Source organism: Halyomorpha halys, unplaced genomic scaffold (assembly GCF_000696795.3).
Source record: "Halyomorpha halys isolate HHAL.00 unplaced genomic scaffold, Hhal_1.1 Scaffold36.1, whole genome shotgun sequence".
Taxonomy (NCBI): Eukaryota; Metazoa; Arthropoda; class Insecta; order Hemiptera; family Pentatomidae; genus Halyomorpha; species Halyomorpha halys.
The window spans coordinates 1,429,658-1,442,486 of record NW_027108624.1 but is presented as its reverse complement, the minus strand read 5'-3'; the positions used below and the strand labels follow the sequence as shown (position 1 = coordinate 1,442,486).

General features: G+C 29.3%; 1 protein-coding gene across 1 annotated transcript in view; it reads left to right on the top strand.

The window, feature by feature from the left end:
* Positions 1-452: 452 nt before the first annotated feature.
* LOC106686909 (ATP-binding cassette subfamily G member 4) overlaps positions 453-12,829 on the top strand; it is a 20,886-nt gene continuing 8,509 nt past the window's right edge. Inside the window, exon 1 of the mRNA XM_014430512.2 lies at positions 453-567. Coding sequence (XP_014285998.1) covers positions 512-567 — 56 coding nt within the window. The 5' untranslated portion in view covers positions 453-511. The remainder of the gene's footprint in view (positions 568-12,829) is intronic.

Sequence of the window (12,829 nt, the reverse complement as noted above, 5' to 3'; positions counted from 1 at the left end):
TATAATCCACATTTTTATGATACTTCGATATTTTTTAAAAAACTTCTTTTAGGTCTATTGGTTGTGCCAATTCTGTAAGAAGAATATATAATCAATATATAAACATCCCCGTTGAAGAATGCTATATTGACATTTTTTATTTTCCAATAGTTATTTATAAATAATTTGAGTAATATTGGACTTAAACAGGTTCCTTGCGGGAAACCACAGAAACATTCATAACTTCTCAGTAATTTATAATATAATCTACAATATTTGTTTTGCAACTCTACAGAGTAAAACAAATTTAAAGGTTTATAATTACTCTTATGCTGTAATATGAGTACAATATTAGAACGATTTGGACCGATCAAGTTAAATGGTATATATATATTTTTTAAACAAATTTGATATTCATTTTTCTACCTCAAAAAACTCTTTAATATTAATATTATTTATTTTGTTCCCAGGTCGAAGAAGGATAATAAAATGCATTTCTGGAAAATTCAGAGCAGGAGAACTGGCGGCCATCATGGGACCTTCTGGAGCCGGAAAATCGACCCTCATGAACATCCTCGTCGGCTACGTGTGAGTGCCTTAATAATAATTTCCATTTCAATTGTTTGGTTATGATTCGCTTTTAACAATAGCGTAATTACACAATATCGTCAATACAATAGAAACCACAATACTTTGAAAAACGTTAATAAGTTTTGCTTTTTTAATTTGTCGAAACACTAGTATTATTTTTATTACATTCTTCATTCTCATGTGCTTTTTTTATTATTATCCTCAGGATAGTAATGGTATATCATTAATAACAATAAAACACTTGGTGAGATCGAAAAAAAATCAGATTTTCACCAGTTAAAAGATCTATTTGTTGTTGGGGTTTTTTTTTTCCTGAACCCTCCTTAAACAAAATTAATTTAATACATACATATAACAGCGAAATGATATATGTATAACTGTAAAATAAAGTCATATGATCATATGTCAGGTGATGGCACAACTGAACATTGATTAAGTGCAGATCTGCTCAGTATAGTGTTATCACGTGGTTTATAGAATCCGAAGTGGAACTTCCCGATGACTTGGGAACTCTCTCGACAGATAGTACAAGAGTCCAAGAGGAGAAAAAAGGCAGTTATCTCACCCCAATTTTTTATTACTTTAATGAAAACTATGTATAATTACTAGTCAAAATTCATGAGTCTGCCAAGTATAGGTAGGGAGAATAAAAAATGGCGGCTGTTTCAAACTAATTTTTCATTCGGAGCTCTATATCTCAAAAAGTAAGAACAACACTAATGAATTAAATATGCAACAGGAATCAATAGAATTAAAATATTACAAAATTTTTAAAGAACTTTACCTAAATATTTAATGATTTAGTTCACGTTAATTCTCACATTATTTTTCATACCATTAATTTTAATTAATTTTCATTTTGAAAATATATTTACTTGATAAAAAGATTAACCGAATAAAGATAGTACAGCAGATAAGCATTTAATTGGTAGAACTTGAGAGTTGATGTGAGATGTACTATTGCTGCTCAGAGCATTTATGTTACTTAATATTTTTAATCTTGTTATATTTGAATAAGAAGACGTAATTTATTTTTTAATTCGATAATAAATTATTAAAGAAAAGTGGACTAAACAATTCATATATTTATTGTATATTAAGTTTTTTTTTTTTATGGATTTAAACTTTTTCTTTATTCCACGTGATATAACAATCAAACTATTACATGAAAAAAAGAAAAGCAAAAACCCAGATCCGGTTTGAAAAAGGTAAAAATTGCAAAAGGATCATTATAGCAATGGTTGTCGTTAGAACAGTCTTCTGTGGTATATAATTCCCGGATTCAGGAGAATCTCATTAGCTTCGCTCCAACTCAAAAAAGAATTCAACAGAACTCCATAATAATCCATGGTACAAACAAGTTATTGGGAAATATTAACGATATGTAACTAGGACACGAAATTTAAATCGGTCCCTAATTAATCTGAGGTTAACAAGAAAAAAGTCTGAAACATTTGAGCATCACTTCACAATCAGAAAGGAAAGTCCCCGACCTATATGAACACGGGGAGAACACGGGCAAGGAGTGTTGTACGTGTAGACCTATGAATATAAAACAACAGAGCAACTTATAAAAAAATAATAATAATAAAATTAAAATAAATAAATAGGGCGCATCACACAACTTTCCCTTACCATTTTTGTGTAAACTAATGGGCTCCTGTTGAAATTATCACTAATTGTTTGATTTTGGAAAAAAAATCTAAGGCCCAGGAAGGAAAAAATGATGAACACAATTTTTTTTTTTTTTTTCTTATTAAAATTTGAATTTTTGAGTTTCTCGAAGTGAGAATAATAAATTTACTAATCATAAATTAATTAAAGAATCTTATGACAATTTTTATAATAGAAAGGTGTAACAGGGTAGAATTGATTATAGTTAAAAGTTTAATATTAATGAAATAGTGACAAAATGGGGTAATTTTGATTGAAACTAATAACCTTTTTATTTTATTTTATTTAAGCAATGATAACCAGTCTCAAGAAAATGGAAAATTATAAACAAAGGAAATATCTTATTCCGGAGCCTCAGAAAGGCTGAATTCGCACCAAAAATAGATTACCATAGAAGCCTTAGTTTTTGTTGAAAATTTGAAAAATAGTCTGACATTAATTATACAACAATTTTTATTTATTTATTTCGTTCTACTTACTTTTTTCAGCTAAGTATAATAAATATGGTCTGGCCAGATGACAACATTTATCAGTCGCTGCCCAAAAAAAAAAAAAAAATATATATATATATCAAAATAATAAACATAAAATGAAATATATATTTGTAACACTTTTAATTATTGGAGGCTCCAACGATTTATAGACAGAACTATACAATTTTTTAATTATTTCTAGAGACAAAAGTAATAACAATATATATACGAGACTATTACAGAATTTAGTAATGAAATATCCACATGGAATTAAGCTTATAAAAAAGAACGAGTATGATAATAATTTAAATCTAGTAAATTAATAACAGTGAAGCTAATAAATTCCCTGAAGCAACCGATGCAGTATGCAGGAAGCTTGACCAAAAATAAGAAAACAATATAATTAAAGAGTTAGGTAGGTTTATTCGGAATATTATGAAGTCAAAATCACTAAGTGGTGAAAAGAACAATTAGATCAGTTATTTGGTCAATAAAAATTAATTATTAAGGTAACTTGCAAACAAGTTAGTAAATTTTTCATTTGTCATAGAATCGTTTAAAGTTGGTTTGTATTTGTTGGTTAAAAGTTGAAATCTGAAAATCAGTGTGTAAAGTTATAGTATTTTTTTTTATTCTACCAAATGGTTTTCCACATGTTTGCATCATGTCACTACGTCACCTACAGCAAATTTATTTGTATATATTTTTATACAGTTGTAAATAACAATAAATAAATTATTAAAAAAAAAAAAAAAAATGTAGGGTAGGCTGATGCAGATAATAAGAATGATTTGTGAGTAAATAGTTATTTCTAACAGCCTTGAAAATATAAAACAGGTTTCAATTAATTGGTCATTTTGTAATTTTACATTATGATAATTTTATATCTTGTAGAATACAAAATTATCAACCTAAAGAATAAAAATCTGGTATCACTCATCACTCATCATTCACTTACCACCAATCGTTAAACCAGTTTTAGAGAAAATCGATAAAATGCGAAAAATATATATTACAGTGGCACTTCCTGATCACAGTACTTTGCTCACTATATAATAATATAAAGTGAAAGTAATACTAATAGATAAAGCTATTATGGTATCAGATATCAATGAGAAGATCAATTATAAAAATGATAAAAACTGATTCCGTGTTCTTACAATGTTGTGGTCATTTAAATAACTACACACTATAACTAATAACACTAATATCTCACAGAATTAACTAAATCTAAAAACAAAATTCCTTAGCATTAATTCCATAGTTCAAAAAATTATTTTCCAACATTTTGGAATTTCTTTTTTTCCACAAGATAAGCTATTCATCACTAAAATAAATCAACACATGAAAGACATTATTGGTTTTATATTTTAAATACTCAACCTTTATTGACCCAGAGAAAAAGAAATTTGAAGCTTTAAATTTAAAGATACGTAGAATCAAAATTGTAAAAAAAAATCTTATTATTGGAACTAATTATTAATTATAAAAGTAATAAACAATAAAAAAGTGTGTAGGAATCATTCAGTATACCCAGTCTTAAAAAAAAACATGTAAAATTAATTAGATTTTTAAAAAATTTAATTATTGATTCTACTTATCGCGAAACGTAAAACATCAAATTTTTAAGTGGCAAAAAAAAAAAATTGTAATGCTAACTTTATTGAAAACAGTAGTATGCCTAAATACTAAATGCTACAAATGCCCATAGAATTCACATTTAAAAACTGGTTGTCATAAAACGCCTAAATGTCCTCCATAAATATTTCTAAAACTATAATGAAAAAACCTTACATTTCGAAACTAAAAATCAAATGAAAACCATGACCTAGATTATTCCATTCTTTTTAGTCATCCTACTTTTTTGTCCTAATTAATCTAATGGAGTTAAAATCTTAATTAATTAAAAAAAACTACGATTATGTGTTAAATGATCCGGGGTGAAGCACTAATTCTATTTGGATAATCTTTTTTGTGGGATGTTGAAATAAGCTTTGCTTTCGTCAGTTTATATTTAAGTGAAAGCATGATTTGTTGACTATTTATTTTCGGCTTTCTTTCGGGTTCTTCCAACAATAATGAAATAATTTACTTTTAAACATAATATTGAATGTTTAAAAAATTATTCACCTAAAAAAGTGAAAATACTATTAGTAAATATAGGTAAATAAGGGCATTTACCCTCCCTCTCCCAAGGCCCTCCCCGCACAGTGAGGTGAAAATGACAAAAACCGTTCATAATTCTATAACATAAAAAAAGATCATCACCCCTTAATTAAAACCTTCAAATATTTTACATATGACCGTTTTCCATTCCGACTTTAGCGTGGAAATAATAATAGCAATAAAATAAATTCTAGATATACTGAAATACTAAAAAAAAAAAAATTTCGGTTGTTCTCCTATAGTGTGAAATTATGCATTTTTTAACTTTTTTATTATTTTATTTTTTTTTATATATTTTTTTAAGCAATTATATGACATATATATTACGAGCCTATATTCTATTTATGTAAAATGAATATTAGTTTTATTTTGTATTTTAGGTGTGTTTTATTTTTACTATATATTGTAAGATTTAAAAAAATAAGTATGCTGTGTGTAAGATGTGTAATCCAATGAAGTTGGGCTGCACATCTTCGTTGTTTTGGAATGCTGATTACAAATTTCTGTTTTTTGACACCAAACATTTATGTCAGAACTCTTTTTTTGTCCCATAAGCCGAGCACTCTGACATATGATTTCGAATTCGATCGGTTCAAAAAGGACCGCATAAACCAAAATCAAGATGAAAATCAAAATAGGTACTTAATTTACTTTTGTTTAATTTAATATTGTTAAAGCTATTCGATCAATGTCTTCAACTTCTGAGCAAAAAAATTACTTGTTTTTTTTTTTATTCTTTCCGAAAAAAATGCGATTTGACAAAGTTCCAATTCATAGTAAGCACCACAGAAAGATAAAAAACAAATTCTATTTACTAAATTATAAAATTTCCAATTCTTAGTGCTGTAATAATCAAATCCATGAAGTTTACCACCGACATTTTATAGTATTACATTAATCGCTCATCCTTATTTACTTAAAGTTATAATTAAGTAATTTTACAATTTTCTGCTTTCTATCTGGTATTTTTCAAATGGAAACATAAAATGTGAAAAAAACAATTTATATACATTCACTATGATTAAAACCATTCTATTAGTATAAATACCTTTAGATTAATAGTAAGGAATTCAGAATTAAAATAACACTTTATTTTAGTGTAATATCATCAATTTTCACAATTTTTAAGCTAATGTACAGGTAAAGGTTTTGGCGATGGTTTAATTTCGTTTAATAGTTTAATGGTTTAATTACGTTTCCTCTTTTTAACTGCTGTTAAATAACCATGACACTGTCATCTTCCGGTACTTCGTTATTCGGTAATTTCGTATATATTTTTAACTCTTCCTATCACCATTTGTCATCACCCTCTCACACGCTTTCTTCTTCTAAAATTTTTCTACTTTTTATTTTCACCCTCTCGTAACGTTCTTTATAAAAAAAACACTTAGTCATTGTTGTAACGGCTTTTTTAATTCTGAATTTGGCCGTCATTAGCGCAGTATCCATTAGGCGTTTGATCTTCCAGCGAACAGGTTCGTTTTTATTCTTTTTTTGTTTTCTTTCCCCTTTCTTTATTTTACTCTTACCCCTTATTTTCTCCACTTTTATCCATTTTCCTTACCCGCGTTATAAGTTTTGTTCACTATACTTACAATTTGCCTCTTTATCATCTATTATTGTTACATATATTTTCTTCCTCTCAATTTTCATTTTCTTTTCATATTTAAATTTTAAATTAATAATAACTAATATGTTCATACTTCTTTGCATTATATAACTTCATTTTTATTTCATTTCCTTAATTATGTTATTTTATCCACTTTTTCAATTACCTATGTATACATTTTATTTCCCGCTTCTCTCATCACTTCATTTTATTAATTCTATTTTGTAAAATTATTCATTTTATGTGTAAAATTATTCTGTTTATACGTCCTTTTCATTTTTTTATTTTTGTATACTTACTGTGGTTGTTATCTTGTTCTGTTTTTAGCCCTGAAGAAGGCTAGAAACTCTAGCCGAAACGTTGGCACATTAAAATAAGTTAATCGAACTTATTTGTGTTTTTCATTGACCGCACCCCCAACCATCTTCTCCTCATTCATCATCCACGGTCAACTATCTCTCATAATTTTATGAATAATTAAAGAAGAACAAAGAAAAAATAGATACTTTGAGTTCGAATTTGAAAAAGCCGAGACCAACCGACCTCTCTTAATTGCATTCATATACGGCTTCATTATCTTTTGTTAAAGTGTTTTATTCTTGACAGAAACAAAGTTGTTATTCGTTATTTCCACCTTCAGAAACCAGATACGATTTTTTTATGTAACAGAAAAATACAAATTTTTTTTCTAGTCATGAGAATTTTTTTTTTCGAAAACCACAAAAACAGAGATAACTTCTACGAGAGAACCAATCTACTCAAAACCTAGGGACGTAAGTAGGGTTCTAAGATTTTTTTCCGGTTATCAATACACGCTTTTCTATGCAATCATGTAGAACTTTAACCGTAGATCTCATCGCATTTATAATAAGCAAAAAATAGTTAAAGATCAAACACCGTAATCCCCGACCATAATTGACAAGTAGATCCTTTCTGATTATTGATCTAATGTGTATGAAAGGAAAAATACTGAAGAGAAAGCTACTTGCATGACTCTAACTACCTCTACTCCCCGGGTTTCTCCTAACACTCCTCATATATAGAAAACAATAGACAAATTACAATATGGCTACCATTACATATGAATTGTTCCGTCTATAATGGACGAAAACTAATTAATAATGACAAACAAAATCAGACTGCTTCACAGAATTTTAATGCAATATCAAAAACTAATGGTTAACTGAAGGATACCTCCCAATTGGAAGATATTTACAAAGTTAGAGAACAAATATTGAACATTTCTCCAAAAATAAAATGTGATTTCTTTTTTTGTTTAGAGGGTGATCTACAGGTGAAACATTAACTGAATATTAAAACTATCGTAATTAAAAATCAGATGTTTTATTTATTTCCTCCTTCATTCGTGTTCTAATACCCTTCCAATCTTCAAATCCCGTATCTTCGACCACTTTAAGTCCACACAATTCAGGAATAATAACAATTGAAAGTTTCAAATAAGGTTTATATATTTACTGTATTTAATATTTCTGATTTTCGTTTATAATTGTAAATATGTATATTAGCAGAAATTGTATCTTGTCATTTATTATTTTTAATTAAATTGTATTTGATTTTTTATCACTTTTTTTCTTTTTATTTATTATCAGAAGTTAGTATATTTTATAATATGGCGTATGGTTTTATTTTATCTGTTCTAATCTTATTTTATATATTCTGTTAATTATTGCTGTTCATTTTTATCCATTCAAATTCATTATTTTATGACTTTTTACAATTTCATTTTTATTTTGTACTTTACTCTAAGCCTAATTTTGACGCCTGTTTATTATTCTAAAGGGATCAATCCCACAATAAATAAAGAATATTATTATGTATACGGTTGTGTGTTCCAGAGTCGTCGGAATCGTATCTGCCATTACCTTCTGTTTATACTATTGTCATTAAAAAAATAAACAAAATGAAGATAGGCAAAATAAAATATCGGCAAATTAGGTAGCAGATTATAAAAATTCATAGAACCAGTTCTAGGTGAATTAATCATTAAATTCAATTTTTGTTCTAGAATTGTTATCACTTATTAATTTAATTATTTAAACATATAATATCTTTATAATCACGTATCTGTTCTATAATAAATCAAAAATAAACCTCTAATTATTTGACATGATTCGAAACAATGAATTGGTAGAAGTTTAAATATACAATTTTAAACAAGAGTTCATTAATGATTCGGAACATTGGGGAAATTTCTTAACTAATTAAAACACGGAGAACACAAATATTATAAGTTGACATATCTAAAACAATAATAAGCACAAACGTTTGAATGCTACACAAGCTTGCCCAAATATTACCCAAAAACTAGCTCTCCACAGGTCCGCCACGAATTCAGGCTAACCTGTACCAACCAATCCAAATGACCTCGCTATTTTATATTCGCGGTTTTTAAGATGTTTTTGCACAGCTCTAAAGTCCATCCAAATTGAGTAATAGGATATAAGATTCTATTTATTTATTATTAACCACATTTATCTTTTTTTTTTTTAGACGAAAATTAGGCAAAAACCGACTCTAGTTAAAAAGCTGTGATGTCCACGTATTTTTTTATACAATAACAGGCGGATGGAATAAAATGTTTACAAATGCATATTGCTCAATATTAAAATAATATAAATCAGAACATAATACATATATTAAACAAAATTAATTAAAGTTACAGGGAGTTTTTCAAAATGATAAAATTGTGAATGGAATATGGTCCGGGTGCGGTAAAAAAAAACAACTCAAATAGTAGATAATTGTACTAATAGAACCAACGTTTCGCCCCACGTTGCAGGGCTTCGTCAGGACTGTTTTGACGGCAGTCAAAGACAATGACCGCACCCGGACCATATTCCATTCATCTATACACACGGTCAATTAATAATCTTCCAGTCCGATAAAATTGTGGTTTGAACCCCGTGGCTTTCCACCCCTTCATATGAGAAAAATGTGTTTCCCATCCATTTAAGTATGTAAGGTCTGACTGAAATGCTAGATATCCCAAATAAAATGATATATATATGTGTGTGAGAATTGAAATGGCAGTAGTAGCTTCACGTATCCCAAAGTGATCTTTGAGTATATGAACAAACATCCTGGCTCAAAAACGAGAAGTCATACGTGCTGAAATTAATTGAAAGCTATATCTCGAGAATTATTGGACGTAAATAGCTTTTTTAGGGCTAATATTTCAGCAAATTTACTCTTCTTTAAATAATGTTCTCTTTGGTTTTCTAGTGTTGTAGGTAGTTTTTAAAATACAGAGCTCCGAATGAAAAATTAATGGTTTTTTAAAGGTTTTGAAACAGCCGCAATTTTTTATTCCCCCTACCTATACTTGGCAGACTCATCTTTGACTAGTAATTATGCCAAGTTTTCATTAAAGTAATCAAAAATTGGGGTGAGATAACTGCCTTTTTTTCTTCCCGGTCCTTGCACTATAAGTCGATATTCATTATTCGTTAAAAAAAAAAGAACAAAAGAAACATCAAAACATAAAACACGAATTTTTATAGCAACAGAATCATAAAAGAATTTCTATCTCATTTCTATAAATCTTCTTCCCTCTGTTCAATACCGACGCAAGTTGCGAACCTCCGCTTCAGAAGATCTATCTAGACAAAAACAAATAAAAGAGAGATCAGTCTTAAAATGAACTCGACCGAGACAGAAGATAATGATCCGTGGAATATAATTTGATGCGATCCATTGTGCTCCATGGTCCGCAGTGCCAGGCTACACAATTAACAACAATTTGATGAGACGTCAATTAAAGGATGTTTTCGCACTGTGAATGACAGTAAATTACTATTGCAGGGGTTCGTTATGAATAATTGATCCAGAAATTACAGAGTGAGCGTTACTACATTAGCCAAACTCGATTTGTAACTCACTATTAGCGAAATAATTGCGGGTCATGCAGAAGCCTTGTACTGTCTAATTGCATCTTAATGTATTTTAATATTCTTCCGGTTGTTTCTGAAACGGATATTATAAATAATAGATATTTTATCTCATCGCATCAACAACTTGGATTACAATTAATCTATATAATAAAACGAAGCAGAAAAAATTTCTCCCACTTGCAGAGGCAAATGCCGTATGCTTGACTTCGCTCATGTTGAATACACGAACATTTTAATAAGTGTGAACTGTTGCATGAAAACATGAGTGAAAATTTTATTTTGTAAATAAAATCGGATAATAATAGAAACGTATTTAGGTGAAACTTAATTGCATTTTAAACCAATACATTGTCCTTTCACCCCTTACCACTGAAAGCGTCAATTATTTTCAAAAGCATATTTCTCAATACTCAAGCGTTTTTCGTTAGAACCGAAATATGAGTATGAAGCTAAATTAATTAACGTTACAGGGAGTTGCAAATTGTTTTCAAGATGATGAGGTGGAACTTGACGCCCTCAATACATAAAGTATGACAGTTAAATGTCAGGCTGCGAAAGTTAAAGTAACAATACTCCATTGCTCTCACATCAGACCTGAGATAGCGTGACTGTACAGCCACGACAGTAATGCAGTTAAAACTACTAACGAACTGACAAGGCCGTGGCTGCGACGGCTTCAATTAATACCATACCACAGTGCATGGGCGTACACAGCGGGATCAGGAAGGGGCACCTGCCCCCTCCCCCCCCCCCCCCCCCCCTCAGAAGTGAAAAAAACATCAATTTAATAAAAAATACATTTTTTTTTTTCAAGCTAATGATTGTAATAACTAATAAAGCACTCCTATAATTATAAATAATTTTCTTAAAATATTGGTTTCATTCGCCTTTTCTATGCTGAAATGTCACAACCCGATTGACTGTGACTTGAATTAAGGTAATTTAACTTACTATAAATTAGTTCATTATACGTATCTTTCTAGGGGTACTAGTTTTTATGATATTCGCATATGAATATAAATTCTGCACTTGAAAATTTATCCGAACTAAATCAATTTATTTTAGCAAATATCATGAAAACTACTACTCCTAAGAAGATAAACGTCATAAACTACTTTATAGTCCATTAAACTAGCTTTAATTTGAGTGATAATAGACATCTGTAGGTTGAATAGTTTTTGAGATATTGATTTCTCAAAATAAATTCACCTATTACTGATCTTCCAGTACATTTTTTTATTAAATGTTGCTTTTAAAAAGCTATATCTCGAATACTATTGAACGTAAATAGCTCTATTAGGGCTCATATTTTAGCAAATTCACTCTACTTAATATTTCTCTCTTAGGTTTTCTAGTGTTGTAGGTAGTTTTAAAGATATAGAGCTCGGAATGAAAAATAATTTTTTTTTTACAATTTTAAACAGCCACCATTTTTTATTCCCCCAACCTATACTTGGCAAACTCATCAGTTTTGACTAGTAATTATACATAGTTTTCATTAAAGTAATCAAAAATTGGGATAAAATAACTGCCTTTTTTTCCTCTTGGGCTCTTGTATTATGTTACGCACCTTCAACCCATTTTCATCCCTACGCACCAATGGGACTTAGAATTAAAAAAAAATAAAGATCAATGTTAATAAGTTTTAGATATTGACCCGCGAACAGTAGGTATCAAAATGTTAATAATAAAAATGACACTAACAGCTGAGCTGGTTGGGTCCCAGAACGCTTATTTTAGAAAGTTGTGGGTTTGAATCCCACTTGGTTGAGTCAAAATTTATTTCGTGGCGGCTGCGAGAAATGAAACTTGAAATAAATGGGAATCACGTATATGTCTTCAAGGGCTTGTGTCATAAAAAAAATGAATAAAAAATACGAATCTTATATATTGGTTACATTTAAAGTAGACACTTCCATTAGCAAAATGAAAAGGAAAAACCCACAGCCTCATTTGGGAAAATTCCAAAACTACATTGGAATCCTACAGCAATGATTGTTGACAGAGTGATATGATATATAATTATCAGATTTAGGAAAAAACCGTCATTAATTTTACTGTAACACCAAAAACAGTCCACCACAACACACAATAAACCATTGTTCAGACAAAGACTTGTTAAGTGATTATGAGCAATAGGTCAGAACATAAGATTAGTCATCTGGCAATCAGGAAAAGCAGTATGATTCTGACTTACATCACTATTCTTGGAACCATAACAACGGTTTCATATGCATGCCAAAAAAGTGCTGCTGTAGTGCAACTAATACAAAAGGGATGAGCTTCACCACAATGTCATTTAATAGATTTCACAGAGGAAAATGCAGATATGACCATAGATCAATATTTCCAAATAAATTGAGTTACACTACTTTTCCTTTTACCATCTCATATGTAAGAGAAACTAACAAGAAGCTGACAACTAA